The sequence below is a fragment of the Scylla paramamosain genome, chromosome 17 (assembly GCF_035594125.1).
Source record: "Scylla paramamosain isolate STU-SP2022 chromosome 17, ASM3559412v1, whole genome shotgun sequence".
NCBI classification, from domain to species: Eukaryota; Metazoa; Arthropoda; class Malacostraca; order Decapoda; family Portunidae; genus Scylla; species Scylla paramamosain.
Window position 1 is genome coordinate 18,151,887 of NC_087167.1, and position 18,114 is coordinate 18,170,000.

The 18,114-nt window shown below is 42.7% G+C and overlaps 2 protein-coding genes and 1 long non-coding RNA gene across 9 annotated transcripts in view; 1 reads left to right on the top strand and 2 right to left on the bottom strand.

Moving 5' to 3' along the window:
• Positions 1-1,705: 1,705 nt before the first annotated feature.
• On the top strand, positions 1,706-15,164 carry LOC135108562 (uncharacterized). Of its 2 annotated transcripts, none has more exons than XM_064019693.1 (3): positions 1,706-1,844; positions 14,208-14,479; positions 14,860-15,164. In XM_064019693.1, exons 1-3 carry the CDS (start codon positions 1,822-1,824, stop codon positions 14,925-14,927), a joined length of 363 nt encoding a protein of 120 aa, XP_063875763.1. In that variant the 5' UTR covers positions 1,706-1,821; the 3' UTR covers positions 14,928-15,164. The 2 variants fall into 2 exon arrangements, with proteins under 2 accessions (XP_063875763.1, XP_063875764.1); XM_064019694.1 differs by lacking the exon at positions 1,706-1,844 and adding an exon at positions 13,963-14,005.
• LOC135108554 (uncharacterized) lies at positions 7,764-11,953 on the bottom strand. Of its 2 annotated transcripts, none has more exons than XR_010272343.1 (2): positions 9,877-11,953; positions 7,764-9,062 (listed from the first exon to the last, which is right to left on the bottom strand). It is a non-coding gene; the product is annotated as an uncharacterized LOC135108554 (long non-coding RNA). The 2 variants fall into 2 exon arrangements; XR_010272342.1 differs by having other exon boundaries at positions 9,237-11,953.
• A 1,361-nt stretch (positions 15,165-16,525) lies between the features above and the next one.
• LOC135108556 (uncharacterized) overlaps positions 16,526-18,114 on the bottom strand; it is a 65,042-nt gene continuing 63,453 nt past the window's right edge. For all 5 annotated transcript variants that reach the window (XM_064019684.1, XM_064019686.1, XM_064019683.1 and 2 more), the window contains exons 3-5: positions 17,349-17,462; positions 17,138-17,199; positions 16,526-16,763 (exon numbers count right to left, since the gene is read on the bottom strand). In XM_064019684.1, the coding sequence (XP_063875754.1) occupies positions 16,680-16,763; positions 17,138-17,199; positions 17,349-17,462 (260 nt within the window). In that variant the 3' untranslated portion in view covers positions 16,526-16,679. The remainder of the gene's footprint in view (positions 16,764-17,137; positions 17,200-17,348; positions 17,463-18,114) is intronic.

The following is an 18,114-nucleotide window of genomic DNA, read 5'->3' on the forward strand; positions in this document are numbered from 1 at the left end:
ACGCCCCCATGTTCTTAACTTTATCAAGATGAGCGTCAACGATATGGATTTTGAGGGACATCCTGCAGCTCATCTTGCCGCAGTTTCTCACCAAAGTCTCAACAAGCTCCACAAAGTTTTGAGCTTTGTGATTCCCCAAGAAGCCAAGAACCACTGCGACAAAGCTGTTTCACGCTGCTTTCTTCGTCCCAGTGAGCTTCTTGAGGAACTCCTTGCACTCCATGACCTTTATTTGCGGACTGACGAAGACTTCGGCATCCACTTTTGCCGCAGACAGCTTAGGGAAGAAATCTTGGAGTACTTGAAAGCTGCAGTCTCCTTATCTTATCTGACGAATTGTTTCTTAAGGCCCAATTTTAAGTGCGGTGGAGGAAACCATACCATTCTGAGGTCAAGCAATGGCTCCCACTTGACGTTGTTCTTCCCGACACTCAACTCGGTCCGCTGTGGCCAGTCCCTCCTGTGGTAGTGTGCCACGGTGTCCCTGGTGTTCCAAAGGCAAAGATAACAAGGAAACTTGGTAAAATCGCCTTGGAGACCCATCACGAAGGCCACATTTTGAAGTCTCCGATAACCTCCCAACCGTACTCTTCATATCTGAAGGCATCTAGCAGGATCTTGACCCTGTTGTATTCCTCTCTGAGATGGACAGAGAGAGCGAGGGGAAGAGATGGATACATGTTCCTGTTGTGAAGCAGCACTGCTTTGAGGCTCCTGCACGGGAGAGGCGCCACTCGTTGGGGTTACAGGCGATTCTAATTGCTTCAAACAGACCGGTCAACACTGTGGCAATAACAAAGCTCATCTTGAGTAAAAAAAAACATGAAAAATGCTGGTGACGTTTTCTCTGACCTGATATTTTCACACTGTCATCTAACAAATTCCACTGCTTGAGTCTCGGCGTCAAAAGCTTGGCAGTGGACGTTGTGAGACCAAGATCTCTGATCAGGTCGTTGATGTCATTCTGGTTGGGGAAGTAAGGGTTTCTCTCCTCAGCTGCGCCTCTGAAATCTGGATCAATGACCTCATCTTCTTCTGAACTGTTCTTCCTTTCTCAAAACTGCTGCTCTCTGGAGGAGTGGGTACGGGGAGCTCAACAGCAGTGTGGCACTGGCGCAATGGATGACATAAGGTCTGGATATATGATAGCAGGAGCATTTTTGCCTGTATTTATGCTGCCATCTACGTTGCTAGAATGTTCTAGAAATTCTTGAAACATTTAGAAATTTCTCGAAGCTCTTGAAACTTCTAAAAAGCTCAAAAATTTTTTTTCCTTCACCAAATCAGTACTGAATCTGTCTGGAATGCCAGGGAAAGTAGGTTACTTTCAAAATATCGCTGTCCAGATCAGAAAAATCAAAGGTTAAAAGGAACAATTGTCATTTTCTTTGATTTCTAGATAAAAGCAATTACTGATCAAAGACAAAAATGTTAACATTTTGTTACACGGTGTTATAATCGGTAACATCTACATCACATTATTTAAGTGTTCTTCAAAGCTAATCTCTCAAATTTATTTTGGCATGTATTATTCTTAGTTATAAGTAGTTTTTCCCTTTGCTTTATTTATGTAATTAGAGAGATATGATCAAGAATATATTCATGTACTGTGGGTGCTGTCAACTCGCCAATATCTATGTTGCCAGCACTTTTCGAAGGCACCAAGGGTTCCTCGAGCCGGCTCCGGCAGTGTCTTGCCTGGGTGTAGCGCAGTATCACGTTTCATACTCTTCTCCCAGAACTCTGTACAGTACTTCAATATAACTAGTTTTATACGTTCACCTTTGACATTGAGTTGAAAACTAAAGAAACTCACCACGAATGATTTTACTTACAGCAGAAAGGTAAGAAACTAATTAACAGTGTCCAGGGGTAATTGATACTTCTGCACCTCAAAGGAACAGTTCGACTGTAATCTTTGGCGTCCAGCAGCCCAAGTGGTCCTTTTTAAGATTTTTTTTTACTGTTGTTGTTGCCTTGAGAGAGAACCTTTCATACAGAGCAATAAAAAGCCTTCGCCCAATATTTGTTTTTGCATTCAAATAAGCATTACATTGTGTTTGCTTCACTAGAAACATGGGGTAATATTGAAATAACCTTAGTCTACTAATTTCCAGACACTGAATATTTATTTCTGGACTAAATTACTTTTTCAAATCGTGATCTACGTACATATTGAAAAGATTAGCTGTATAATTAATAGATGATCACCGCTGCGAGCGAGCCGCCGGGTCGCGCCTGAATAGGTGATCACCGCTGATGAGGGATTAATGAACTGAATATCTTATCTAACTTAAACTAAGATAGCAATCAGATGGAAACGCTAATGTTATTTCGATATCATCTGAAACATGGGTGTGTCATTTCCGGGTCTGGGTGACATTGGACACAAGCAGTGTTAGCGTCAGTCAGCGTGACGCCGCTCGCCGGAAGGGAGCTTGACAAGCGATTCTGTCACACGACCGACTGTCTCCCCTAAGGAGGCGGAGACACACTTGATACTGGCACATGCGAACCTGCTTTTATTACCAGGATGTCATTACACCTTCGATAGTTTTCTACCTCACCCTCCAAGCATGCATTTTTCATCCACTTCCTATCGCGCACATCGATGCTTTATCCTCGCCACCTCCCGTGGACTGCGTTGTGTTGCCGGGGTGAAGGCCAAGGTCTTCGTGGCATCGAGACCCATCGACTGTAACAATGAAATGTGTGGATACAAATCTGAAAATAAGACAAATGAATAAAAAAAAAAAACACTTACTTTCCAACAGTTAGCTTAGATTAGAGAGAAGCGGACTGAGTCGTGTCGGGAGAAACGTAGGTAGTCTAGTCAGCTTTTTTTTTTTTGTTTGTGTGTGGGAAAGGCTCTGGCCAAGGAAAAGAAGGAAAGAAAACAAAAAGACGGGAAAAAAAGGTCCACTGAAAGTCCCTGAAAAAGACAGCCCGAAAAACAAGGCAAAAAAATCACTCGGAGAAGTGTCTTGAAACTTTCCTCTTGAAAGAATTTAGGTCACAGGCAGAAGGAAATACAGAATAGGTGGTGAAAAAGTAGAAAGTTTACTGAGACAAAGTATGGTTTATACTGGTACGTGTCAGATATCGAGGCGAGAGCTGTAATTCTAATCCCACATCGTTATTACAAAACAACACTAAAGCATAAAAGTATATTATAATTTCCTCAATATTGTATGTATCTGGCTGCTTACTGGCAAGGGCGTGACGCAGAACATGCAGGGGGAGGGGAAGAGGGTGGGGGTGACGAGGACGTTGTGTTGTTAATAAATTCTGCAGGGGAGGCGGTCTTGGTGCCACATTCTCTATTGAGTCCTGCTCCTGCTGCTGCTGCTGTGCTTCTAGTTAAGTGGACTATGTTTTTAAAGGTTTAGAGGTTATATGTTTAAATGTTTGTTTAGTCGCACAGACCTCGAACAGGGTATAAGAGCATATATAAAGTGTGAAACTATAATGATTACTGTATTAAGGCTTCCCTAAGGTATCATAGCAATGAACATGTTTGGCCACATATATACTTAGTTTTACCTAAAACAATTTGTGATTTCTATTACAGATTTTGCCAAGTTTAAGGCCACTTTATATCTTTTACTTACAAACAGTTCTAATATTTTATATGCGTTATGGAATACATACGGGGTGTAACATGAGTTTCTGTGGATATTGCCAGATGTGAAAGTACAGTTAATCTAAGTCGAAAATGTTCTATGCACATATGCATTTTGAGGTTGAGGCGCATAGGAAGGTGTTAGGCTGGATAAGGTCGTGGTTAGGCGACAGGTGACAGAGATTTGTCGTATAAACGACTTTAAATCTGAGTGGAGACTGTTACAAGCACGGGTAGAAGTTGGCTGACCAGGGGTGTGTTGTACCTTTTCTTGTAGCATAAGGTAGTGAAACGAGTATGAAATAAAACTTACATTGTTAAACTAAATATCCACTACCTGAAGCGGGCATGGCGCGTGCAACTTATCTAGGACGCAGTGATCTCGCTTGGGTTCAAGTAAGTATGTACAGTTAACATAACATATATAAGCTAGTGAGTAATAAAGGAAACCAAAGGTGACGAAACATACACAAGTTAATAAGATAGAGAATTGAGGTAGAGAAGAGAGGAGAAATGACCAGGAGGGAAGACGAACATATGTACGCAAGTGTTATCCCTAAGGACTGGAAGTGGGTGTGAAATTCCCTTGAGAGGTGGAGAAAGGACTGGCTGGCCATGGCACACGTGGCATGAATATATGAAATAGTGAAACGTACATATAGATGATAAAGTAATTGTAGAGACTGATACACAAATACAGTTGGGATGTACTGGTTACCCTTCTTGGTTTTTGTTAAGGGCCCTACAATATCAGTGATTATTTTCTGAAATGGTTCTGAAGGAACTTATGAAGGTTGTAGGGGGTGAGGAGGGATGGTTTGGTTAGGTTTGCCTGCAACTTGACACGCATGACATGAATTAACAAATGAGGCTACGTCCTTCAGTAGAGCTGGCCAGTAAAATATTACTCTATTTTATCACAGGTTTTCGTGATACCTAAGTGTCCAGCAACGTTTTCATGAGCGATCTCTATCACGGGTGTTCTCAAGACTCCTGGCAAGACTATTTGATGGACCTCAGCCCGTGCTGAATCGTTACTAAGTTAAGGTGGTTTATATACTCTCATAAGGATGTCGCCCTGGTAGTAAAGTGTTGGGTAGTGAATGATCTGATCCTTAGGAATGACTTGGGAGTGAAATTTGGTTAATGATTCATCCTCTTTTTGGGTAACAGAGAACTTTAGTAGTGAACAATTGATTTAGGTTCACTTGAGCTGGAGGATTCGGAGGTTTGGGCAAAGACTGAGCAACAACGGGATTGTTCTGGGCGGATTGTGCTCGGGTCACGGCACAAACCGGAAACAAATTAGGTTGTTAAGTTCCCCTGTAGGATTATATGGGAGTAGCGAATCTTTAATAACAAGGGGTGGAAAGACTGCACCACCGGCCAAGTCATTAACCAGTAAAAACTCAGCATTAGGTATGAGCAAAGATTAATCACTACTGACCCCAACAATCACTTCTCCCTTCACTATAGGACTGTCAAGGTGTACTCTGGCTAACAGGAGTGGAAATGGATCATGAAAATCCTTTAAATACACCTTTTCACGAGTGTAGCTTTTTTCAGTCCCAGGGACTGCTGATTTTAGTACAAGTGACTGGCCTCCAGCAGTATCCCTTATGATATTTACTGAATATTTTAAGTTATCACCAAAGGAGACTGATCCTTTGGACATAAATGGGGTAAATAACTTGTTGGAGGGATCTGTTTTCGTGGTATTAAATTAGGCCAATGGTTTAGTAAAAGCACCTTTTGCTACTTTGCACTTGGGATTAGGGGAGTCTCTTGTGAGGTGGCTAGGCTTTTTGCAAAATGAACACACTGGAGAGAGCTTGTTACTACTAACGACCGACTTGCCATTGTTTACAGCACCTACACCGGACTTTACAATTTACTCAATTTACTCTGCAATTTCAGCAGCTTTGATTAAGTCTGTCTTGTCTCTGCTGGTGATGTGCATTACAAATGAACGAGGCAACTTGCGTTTAAATTCCTCTGAGGCAATCAAGTTTACTAGCTGGTCATATGTGGTGACTAAAGCCAACTTAAGCCACTTTTGCAGCGTTTTGTACTTATCTGATGCGAACTCCAAGTAGGTCTGGTGCTGGAGTTTGATTACTAAAATTTTGTCTGTAACCCTCTGTTGTAATAGAATATGCCGCTAGAATACCTTTCTTAACTGAGGCATAATCAGTGTTATTTTCAAGACCCCCCAAAATAGTTAAAGCTTTCTCAGTAAGCTTGGGGTTTAGGAGCCATATCCAATCCTCTTGAGGCAATTCAGCAGAGGATTCGAACTCTCTGAAGAAACTTTCGGGATCTTGACCTGAGAATTGTGGTAAGAGGGACAAATATTTAGTGATCTTAGCCTTATTTGGAGGTCGTTTTTGCAACAGGACTAACTGGTGAGCTTGCTCTTTCTCTACATATTTCTCCTCACGTGCTCTGTCTTTCCTCCTCCTCCTCATATTATCTTTGTCTCCTGATGTTCTCTTTATTCCTTCTCATATTATGTCTCTCCTCATGTTCTCTGTCTCATGTTCTCTCTCTCCACATGTTCTCTGTCTCTCCTTCTCCTCCTCATATTCTATCTGCATTTGCAAGGCTTTCATTTTAACTGTTTCTAAAAGGACATTAGGATCTTTAGTCTGACTCTCTCGAGTCCTTTATTAGGGCTAGATTCTTCTCCAAGATTAGTTAAAATGAGTGTTATAAGATCATCATTTCGGATGTCATGTTGGAATGGAATCTCGAAACAATTAGCAATGTATTTTAGTTGATCCTTGGTTACTTTGGAGGCTTTAAGTTATTCTACAGAAGGATTTCCTACAAATTCTCTATGGTCTAGGAATTTCGCCATTTTGATGTATATCGAGTAGAAAATGAAAAGATTTGATGTCAAACTCTACCACAAGTTATCCCCTAAGTTTCACGGAGTTGAAGCCTTGACATAAGATTCGAGAGGGTTATTAACCGCAAAAACTGGATTTGCTCCCTTGGACACGAGTTAACAACCTTTAAGAGAGGGGCGCGACCCCTGATGAGCCTTTTCTTCAAAGACGTAACTTGCCGTAGGTCAGCGAATGATGTACCTCACTTACAACAAACAGGAGCTGGCCTCAAGTATTCTTTTGAGTTTAGACTGGTCTAGTTGCTCGTGAGGAAATTAAGAATTGGTTTGATTTGGAGCTTCAATGGCCCCGAATGAGTGAGCATGAGTCTCAGCAGTATGTGAGGAAGCGGAATTACACTCCACGGAATAATCCCGATCTGAAACCGATACAATTACCGATGTGAATACACAGTTAGCCCTTCGCTTACTCACCAGGCCTATCGTGAAATATTTAAAGTCAAGGTCATCGTGCACCCACCAACAGACACTCGTGAGATAAACGAAGAGGTGACGAAAACGAGTGTGAATAATGTGGTTATGTATGTATGTCAATGGGTACGTATGTCTGAAAACAAACCTTAAGTCAGAAACTGATTACTTAACTAGCAGTTACGTTAACATACAAATGACATACCAGTTCATAAAATACTTCCCCGGACAGGCTCCCCGGACAGGATCCCAATATATGTTACAAGCACGGATAGAAGTTGGTCGACTAGGGGCGTGTTGTACCCTTTCTTGTAGAATAAGGTAGTGAAACGAGTATGAAGTAAAACTTGCAATCATTATTAAACTAAATATCCACTACCTGAAGCGGGCATCGGGCGTGCAACTTACCTAGGACAGTGATCCCGCTTGGATTCAAGTAAGTATGTACAGTTAACATAACATATACAAGCTGCTATGTATTTCAGCCAGGTTGACCCATCGTTTTTCGCTCATATTTCCTAAAATAATCATTCACATCAGCACGATATATTAGCACGGTCTAATTCACACCCTGCCCTAGTTTTTGACGTCATAGTGCATTCACTGGTGTATTTAATTACGGCGTTTACTCACGAGTTCTAATGTGTCGTAGCCAACACCCGTGAGGCAATTCGAACAGGTGAAGTTGTGACGTCATCAAACTACCTCGTCTACCCCATTCTTCCCCCCTCTCACCCCCTCTCCCTACACAATAATAATTATTGAATATCATGCACCCGGAGAGAGGATTTGATAACAAGTATATACATGTGATGAGTGGGGAAATTATGACAATAAAAACATCCATTTTATTTCATTCCATATCACTGTGGATAAACAGTTCATCCTCGTCATCGCTATCGATGGTGATGATGTTGATGGGTTCCACACCATGTATGTTGTCCGATGACCGTTACTCTTCCTCGAACGATCTGGACCTTCTCACAGCACCCGCCCACACCTCATTGGTTGCGATAAGCTTTGCCTCCTGGAGCCGCGCTTGCAGGTCTGCCCGAGTGAACCGCTGCGACGTTGAACGCACATGTCGCTTCATACAGCCCCACACTTGTTCGATGGCATTTAACTCTGGATGAGCAGGTGGCAACTGGATGACCTCATGATCCCATGATCGGATAATTTCGTCAACCGTGTAGCGTGGCTCGGGCCGGTTCTCCTTGCGGATCAGCAGCAACTCAGGGGGCGCAGCATGTGGTGGGAATGGTAGGCTGCGACACTCCAGCCATTTCACGATCTCCGCTTTTCTTGTATCAGTGGTGGACAACGGGTCTCTTCGGTCAGCTGACTGTGGTAGGGTGCGTTGTCCAGCACCAGCACCGATGACCCAGCGAGCGCCGGCAGAAGCTGTGATGTCACCCAGCGAATGAATAGGGCGCTGTTTATTTCACCATGGTAGTCTCCGGTTTTGTTCTTTGCAGGGTAGCACAGAAATGATTCGTCAATGAATTCATCATCTGTGCCACCTGCTAATATCACAAAGCGCTCACCCTTCCCAGGTTGACGGCTGAAGGTGGTACCGGTGTTGTGTCCACCCACTCTTTACCGTGTGCATCCGGGTAGTCAACCACGCCTCGTCGACGTAAACCACCCGTCTCCCCTCCTTCCGATGATTCCCGAGTGATCGAAGAGCGTTAACGTGACGACACAACATCTAATGTTTCCTTCTTCACGTACATTTTCCTTTGTGATGTCATGTTTCCTTCTTCACGTACATTTGTTATGTCTTATACCTGAACTCCATGATGTGAAGTAATCGCCACACGGTCGTCTGTGAGGTTTCCTCCGGGATGATATCCGCCCTCTAACTCTTCACTCAACATACCAACAGTGACAGGTTGTTTGACAGCAAATTTGCAGTGTTCATGGCGGCGAATGGCACCAACGGCTAAATTGTTAAAGACGGCCGTGGCGGCGATGGACGTCGGTTTTCTAGGCGGTGTTGTCGGGGCAGTGGCTGTCACAGACGGTGTTGGTGATCCAGAACGTGAGCTCGTACTGTACTTCATCATCCGCACAGCATTCACTGTCATCCCCATGGCCGCTGCGACACGATCATAACGCCTGTGTGGTGAAGGCAAACCTTTACATTATATTATTGCATGCTTTACATTATATTAATGCATGCCTATAATATTTCATATATAATCATCAAATTATCGTTTCCAATGCAGACATTACAGGGATGCCATTTAAACTTTCATTGACGACAATAGGAAATAAACGCATGTTTCGTACCTGTCCAAACTTTCTTGGCTGCTTTCTCTCGATTGGAATAGTGTAAAAGTCGCAATGCAATTGCGGTTTTACAACCACACCTGCAACATGGCATGCTGGACATGGCAGCGATGCGCCACTCTCCTCATACAATGAGGGAATTAAACCAATATTGCCTGCTGCCCCTGACTCACCAGGATAACGTAAACCTTACGTGGGGGGCGGAGGGGGAGAAGGAAACGAGTGTGATAGTGGCAGGGAAGGGGAGGAGTATGGAGTAGACGACGTAGTTTGTGATGACGTCACAACTTCACCTGTTCGAATTGCTTCACGGGTGTTGGCTACGACACATTAAGTCGAGAGTAAACACCGTAATTAAATACACCTGTGAATGCACTATAACGTCAAAAACTAGGGCAGGGTGTGAATTAGGCCGTGCTAATATATCATGCTGATGGGAATGATCATTTAGAAAATATGAGCGAAAAACAATGGGTCAAGCCGGCTGAAATACATAGTGTGTAATAAAGGAGACCAAAGGTGACGAAACATACAAGTTAATAAACAACAAAATGTATGTAACATATATGAAATAATTGGCAATAAAGGAAAACAAAAATATACCCAAAATACAACACAAACGTACGTAACTCAAACGTACTAACGAAGAATGCGAGTGTACGTGTTCGTTTTCGTGTTCGTCTCGTCTTCTTACCCAAAGCCAGGCAGCAGGCGGAAGTATGCCTCCGGCCCCGAGAAGCGAGTGAGACTGCCAAAGCGTGGAGATGGAGTCAGTTGTCAGCTTGGTTAGCTCGATCGAGACGTGAGTCGAGACGTGTTTCCAAAGCTTCGTCTTTATGATACCGCCACGGTGTGGTCGAGACGGTATTCGAAGCCGATGGTTAGTTGGAGAGATTAGTGGTTGGCGAGGCGGGTACGAGGGCCGTAATAAGACAAACGATTAGTGGGGTGCCACAGTGATCAGTTTTAGAACCATTGTTGTTTTTAATATATATTAATGACTTAGATAGTGAGGTTACTTGTGGTGATAGTAAATTTGCGGATGACACGAAAACAGGTAGGTTAATTATGTCAGATTCGGATGCCATCGCCTTGCAGGCTGACTGGGATAGGATGAACGAATGGAGAGACAGATGGTAAATGCAGTTTAATATTAACAAATGCAAAGTACTCAGCGTAGGTAGAGGAAACCCACACAGTAGGTACACAATAAACAACGAAGCTCTGGTGATTTCAGGGAAAGAAAAAGATTTAGGAGCTATAGTTAGCTCTGATCTTCGTCAAAGAAAAACAATGTATAGAGGCCAAAAATAAAGCAAATCGGGCATTAGGATTAATTTTTATGAGTGTTAAAAGCAGAAGTCCCGAAATAATATTAAAGTTATATTTGGCGCTAGTCAGACCTCATCTAGACTATGTGGTGCAGTTCTAGTCCGCATATTACAGGAAGGATGAAAGTTTTTTTAGAATCAGTACTAAGGAGAATGATGAGGGGTAATCCTTACGAAACGAGACTGAAGCTATTAAATATACATTCCTTAAAGAGACGTAGGTTAAGAGAGGACCTGACAGAAATCTTTAAGTGTTGTAGGTGTTACAGTAAGGGTGACGTAAGCAAAATTCTCAGGATCAGTAATCAGGATAAAACAAGAAATAATGGGTTCAAGCTTGAAGAATTTAGGTTCAAGAGATAGGAAGGAACTGGTTTTCAAATAGAGTGGTAGATGAATGGAATGGACTCAATAATCAGGTTGTTAATGGTGAGTCATTACGGAGCTTTAAAAGAGGATCAGACAAATTTATGGATGGGGATGATAGGTGGTATGTTTCATCAGGGACTGCCACGTAAAGACCTGGTGAATTCTTGCAGCTTCCCTTATTTTCTTATGTTCTCATGTAACACGCCAGTATAGACGCTACATAACATTACAGCCCTCCTGCACAGTAACCAGAGTACTCTTGGCACTTACACTACACGCACTAATATACCATGCACAAGTAATAACAGCTACATTCCCGCACCACACATCCAAGTCACCCACAGGTGCCAACATAACACTTGCCCGAGCCGCTCCACACTGCTCCAAAACACACCACAACAATACAAACACACATTCAAGACACGCCACCCTTCTCCTGCTGCTCCTCTGTGGTGATACCGGTGCTATCGTTAATCCGAATCCTTATCACCCTAAGTATCCCTGGATAAGCTTTACCAAAGGAGTTAAGTGGGGACAAAGGGCCATCTAGTGTGATATCTGCTGTGACCGGTCCGAGAATGCCGGTTGGTATCATGTCATCTGCATCGGATCGTTTACACAGATATGCAATGGATTCATTAACAATAGTATCGAGTGGATTTGTAGCAGGTGCGGATCTCCTAATATTTCTACATCTTCCTTCTCGATATGTCCTATTTCGTCCTCCAATTCCTTCGACCCACTATGCACACACAACACTCGTATATAACTCGTATGACAATCCTCGTATATAACATTTCCCTCCAACGAATTACCTTCACGCACTCACAACCACCAACACCTTGTCGCACATCCCAACACATACCCAGACATTCAACCCCAACATCACCTAAACTCCTTCGTAACACCAGCCCATCCAACCTCTCGACCGGTGCCATTTCCCATTGCTCTTGGCCTTTCCCGTCCCTCATGACTACCCCCACCTCACCTACACCCCCTTTCAGCTAAACCTTCCCCTCCTTCCTAACCCTCCCAGCAACATCTCCCTGTCCTCCACATCCCCTCTCCCTCCTCTTACCCCCCTTCTCCTCCTCCTCCTCCTCGGCCTAATACTTCTACCCGATCGGCACCTGCTCCCTAACCTCGTCCTCCCCACTCTCTTCTTCTCCCCTGTTCTCAACCTCCTCAACTGCGACTCAAAATACTCCACCACCACATACAAACTCATCATCCCTACGCCTCCTAAATATAAACTTCCGCAGCATCACATCCAAAAAAAGCCAGGATTACCACATCATCTAAACATATGACTCGGACATCACTTTAGGTACCGAGACATGGCATAACAGTCATACGTAGAGGCAGACCGACAGACGCAGGGAGAAGTGGTGGTGTCCTCATCGCCACCAAACCAGACTTAGTTGTGAAGCGTAGGCCGACCTCGACACAAACTGAAATCGCCTGGATCCAATTACAAATTTCTAACTCTACATCACTTCTCCTCGCAGCTTGCTACAGACCTCTATCTTCCAAGGCAGAATACTTATACAATCTTCACACAGCTCTCTCACGCATGACACCAGACGAACACATCTGGATAGCAGGCAATTTCAATATCTTCTACATCGCCTGGAGCACTATGCCCCCTCCGATCCCATTGACACTGACGTCCCCAACCCTATCATTCTCCACATGAGCAGACGCCAGCTACACGGAACATTCATTGACATCATAAATACATTTTCACTCACGCAAACATTACTCAAGCCAACACAAACACAGACTACCACACTCCTCTCTGGCAACGGAAGCCCCCCAACCACAGCCCATACCTTATACCTCTTTCTCACAAACAACATATTCGACATGACAAACAGCTAGTAGTTCCAGAAGTAAGTGACCACAACATTGTTTTAGTTGATGCAGACTTCGACCGACAAGACAAAAATGCAGAAGCGAATCAACCATGCTTTACTTTAGAGCTGACATAGACTCGATCAAAACAAAAAATTGACGCACTAGAGACAAATTTCTATCTTCTGACTCATACTCTAAACTCCTCCAAGAAAACTATTCAGCCTGAAACACGCCATACACACCACCATGAACAACTACATCCCACAGAAAACACCCTCGTGTAGATATACACTCCCCTGGTTCTTCAGGGGCACACGTAAACAACAGCGCATAAAGCAGGGACCCTACAGACGCGCACAGTCATGCAACACACCAGAGAATTGGGCTCCCTTCAGATCTTTCCAAAAGATATATACCAAAAACATAAAGAAAGTGGAATGCGGGCACATTAGTAGATATCTCACCGACAATGTAAAAAACAACACCAAATACTTCTTCAAATACTTCTAGTCGCTCAGACAAGACAACAATAAACACAGTTGCCCTCAAAGACCACAACGACACAAACTGTGTTGGGTAGGTGGTATGAGGGAACCATACAAAGGACTATTCTTCTGTGGCACAATGACCACAGAATGGGCACACAGTCGTGCGAGGAGCCCAGATATGAGTGAGGAGTGTACCATGGCTGGGAGGGTGCCTGCTACAGAAAACAAATGCGTGAAAAAAAAAAAAGTGCGATTGCTACGAGCCTTTACGTCTCATATACGCCAAGCCAGCTGAGCTCTGCAATCCTCCCAGATGTTGAAGTCCCTTAGAATATCTAATTTATACTATAAGTAAACATATGAGTTGAAAACAGCTTTACTATTTGTAAAATATCACTTACAAGCTTATCGAGAAGACTTATGTACACAGACATATGGTACTGTAAGTGTCGCCGGTATTGGTACTCATGACTTGACTTACAAGGGAGAGAAGCTAAGGTTCGTTTCGGGAGATCCTGCAATGCTACGGTGCGTAAAAGTAGACAGCCACCCATCAGGATACGAAAGGACTGGAGATACGGCCCGCGGCTACTAATGGCGTGACGCAGAACATGCAAGGGGGAGAGGGTGGTGGTGACGTAAAAGTTCGATGCTGCTAATATATATTGTAAGGGAGACTGTTTTAGTCCCACACTCCCTGCTGAGTCCTGCTGCTGCTGTCCTAGTGAGTGGATTCTGTGTGTGTGTGTGTGTGTGTGTGTGTGTGTGTGCGTGTGTGTGTGTGTGTGTGTGTGTGTGTGTGTGTGTGTGTGTGTGTGTGTGTGTGTGTGTGTGTGTGTGTATGTGTACAACTTATTTGATAATTGAGTGTGTGTGGTGACAGGCATGATGGTAACTGGTAACTGTATACAAGATGGTGTCAGCAGGTCGGGTCTGTGCACCATGAGGATAACAAGCCTGAGCCGAGGTCTGACCCTGCTGACGCTGATCCTGCTGGCGTTGGTCCTGCTGACGGGAGGAGTTGAGGCCAGACCGGAAAATTCAGAAGGAAGAAATGGAAGAAGTCTATTCGTGAGAGCCTTCAGGTGTTTAATGACAGAAATAAGAGGCAGATTTGTACCCAGGACTCCGAATGATGGTGAAGACGAAGCAGAAGTTGATGCTGAGGAAACTGATATTCCTGCTCCTCCGGAGGAAGGTAAGCCATCTTGTAGAACTTAAGACTGAAGATTTTGAAATATCATTAGATTTTTCATCCGAGGGCTTGGCTAGTTTAGGTTTAGATTAATTAAATTATTTAAATTATGTAATTTCATTGTATAAATTTGAATAAAAAAAAAATCATGTTTCTGACTAGAAATTAATTGTCACCGTCCTGAAATTAGCAGGCTAAGCCATAATCCTTCATAAGACAATGACTCAAACACTTTGTTCTTTCATTATAAATCTAGATGAGCATCAGATGTTGAAATAATTAGCCATGTTTCATACAGGGACTGCTCTGTGTAAGCCCGGTGGATTCTTTCAGCTTACCTTGTTATGTTTCAGTGTTCTCATGTAATGTTCTATGTGTTGCAGGACTGACTAACGAGAGGTTGAGGTTTCCGGAATTCATAGACTGCATGATGAATCCTGAGGAGAAATGAGAGAGTGGTGGTGATGTGATCTAATGTGGGGCACCGCCACGCCACAGCTGCTACACATCCCCGCGCTGCCCTGCGTTACCAAGGACCGTATTCTGTAGCACTTCTGCGCTGCACCTCCACTACTTTCAAAAGACTTTAGTTGAAGGTATACAGGTTTTTGAGGGTGGTTTTACGATTGTAGTGACACATTAGCAAGAATTTTTACCTTATTTAAAGTAGAAATAGTCTTGAAAACCCAGCTAATTATCTCTCTGGCCTTTGAAAATAGTCGTGCTGAGAAAGCAAAGCGTTTTTGAATACGGACCTCAAGTCGCGAGTTCCCTGCTTCATGGAGGCACCTGCTCCCTGCTTTTCCGAGGCCACCAGCGGCTGTTATTCTGAGCCTTGGGGGCACAACGTAGACAATGACTAAGGCAATCTTGCATGCTGGCAACAACCCACCCAACCACACACACACACACACACACACACACACACACTCTCTCTCTCTCTCTCTCTCTCTCTCTCTACTAAGCACTTTTTAATATTTTGGATTGAATTTTCTTTAACATTACGGGAAGGAATGCAAATAATTGGCTGTTGCGCTAGTGTCGCCACGCCTCACCAAGGCGCGAAGTGCTACGCAATGCTGACGTGACGCGCAGTGGTGGTCGCGAGTAGCAGAGAGCAAGTAACCTGCATGTAATTTCTCTCACTGCGTTTAAGGATTCCTCTCACTCCTAAGTTCTCTGGTGAGCTTAGATTATTGCTAAATTATACAGAAGATGGATTCTTTGTACATAAGTGGACCTTAAATAAAGGAAAGATGTAAAACTTTTGACCGTATTCTTAAATACATGGTTCTCTTATCAGGACTATTTTCAAAAGTCACAGAGATGACAAAGCAGAATCTCATGGCTGTTTTTACCATTGATGATGCGAAATCCTTACTGAACTACAACTGGAATCATATAATCACCCTTAAAAACCTTGATACCTCTTCCCCTCACCGATGCCTAGCTATTTCCAGCGATGGAAGGAAAAATGTACACATTAGATAATATATTTGTGACGGGACTATGTATACTAAGGACGCCACCATCGGCATTGTCAGTCACGAAGAAGTAGTGAGTGGCGAGTGGCGAGAGGTGAGTGGTGCCTTCCTCCTCACTCCCTCTTGCATCGTGCGCCGGAGACAAGAACGACGGTCACTCGATCTTCCACATCCATATCTATTTACTTATTAATCTATTTGTTTGTATATTTATTCATTTATTTTCTTGGACAAACGTCAATTACGGTTGTTTAAAAAGGTTCGTTTTTCTATCATGTACTGGTTCGCTTTACTGGCTGTTCTTTCCTCTGTATTGCATATTTCTGCCTCTTATCTCGCCTATACTTAAAATATTAAATTATCACTGTAATCATGGACACATTACTGAAAACCCTTGTAGCTCACACTGTAGTCTGCTAAAAGTGAAAAATATAATTCCCAAACATTTGAGAATACGAGCTTATCTATTTATCTATTCATCTATCTGTCTTTTTATTTATTCATTTATATATTCAGCATAAAGTTCCCCGCTGACGGGAAAGAAAGGCAATGAAGGACAGTGACGTGATGCTGAGACATTTATTGGATAAAACAAATATTATATAACGTGTCTATGGCCACGGGGGACGTGTGCTCGTGTGTGCGTGCTGCTATGAGTTACACAGATCCTGCAAGCTGGTCCTGGTCGAGTCGTCTTGGTAAATGTGATCATACTCAATCTATTCACAGTTCATAGTCCAGTCCTTGCACATCATTTGGTACGGGTTCTGTATCATCTCTTCTCTGCACCGGTAGGCTACACGCTGCGGGGAGGAGGGAGAAGGAGTAACTCACCTTGAAGAATCATAAGAATAAAGGGAGCTGCAAGAAGCCGCATGGGTGCATACACACACACACACACACACACACACACACACACACACACACACACACACACACATGAAAATACAGAAGAAACAAAAAAGAACACTACAGTATATAAACTCTGAACAATAAGAAAGAGAAGGAAGAACATGGAAGATACAGACAGTGAAATTACGTACCATCAGAGAGAGAGAGAGAGAGAGAGAGAGAGAGAGAGAGAGAGAGAGAGAGAGAGAGAGAGAGAGAGAGAGAGTCTCTGAAAATAATCCTGATGAGAGAACAATGCATTTCAAGAACACCATCCAGCACTTACTATCTTCTTGGGACCCAAGCAGTTCGCCCATCGAAAAAGTGTCTCCCTAGTTTCTTCAAAGGCTGCAACAGAAAATACTGATTAAAAAAAAAACAAAGACGAAAGCATGGAGAGATATCAAGGCACCTCAGAAAATTGACTGTTCAACCCATTATTTTTTGTCTTATCCTGAGGCAACCCACCAGCACAGCAAGACACGATAGGCACTCACTCATGGAGCTGTCTACTTTGTTGTTATCGTCGCATTCCTTCATGTCTCTGATACACTGGCACTTTTGTTCATCCGTGTTGCCTCCTGTGTTGCGCACCATGCAGGTACAGTGCCCTGTGGGGAGACGAGTTGTTGTTGTTGTTGTTGTTGGTGGTGGTGGTGGTGGTAGTGGTGGTGGGGGGTAGTACACAAGATCATAAAATAAGGGAAGCTGCAAGAAGCCGTCAGGCCTACACGTGGTGTTATTATTGTTATTATTATTATTATTATTATTATTATTATTATTATTATTATTATTGTTATTATTATTATTATTATTATTATTTTTATTATCATTATTATTATTATTATCATTATTATTATTATTATTATTATTATTATTATTATTATTATTATTATTATTATTATTATTATTATTATTATTATTATTATCATTATTATTGTTGTTGTTGTTGTTGTTGTTGTTGTTGTTATTGTTATTATTATTATTATCATTATTATTATTATCATTATTATTATTATTATTATTATTATTATTATAAATATTATTATTATTATTATCGTTATTACATTTCATTTATTGATTTATTTTATTATCCCGTATTGCCGGAGGAAATAGCAGTAGTAGTAGTAGTAACAGTAGTAATAGCAGTAGTAGTAACAGTACTATAAGTAGTAGTAGTAGTTGTAGTAGTAGCACTAATATAAAAAGGTGTGTGTGTGTGTGTGTGTGTGTGTGTGTGTATCAGTCTGTCTATCCGTCTGC

Coding starts and splice junctions, on each gene's coding strand:
- LOC135108562 (XM_064019693.1), top strand. CDS start 1,822: ATGATTTTACTTACAGCAGAAAG. Junction 1,845..14,207: donor ATTTTACTTACAGCAGAAAG/GTAAGAAACTAA, acceptor TGGTGTCAGCAG/GTCGGGTCTGTGCACCATGA. Junction 14,480..14,859: donor TCCTGCTCCTCCGGAGGAAG/GTAAGCCATCTT, acceptor TATGTGTTGCAG/GACTGACTAACGAGAGGTTG.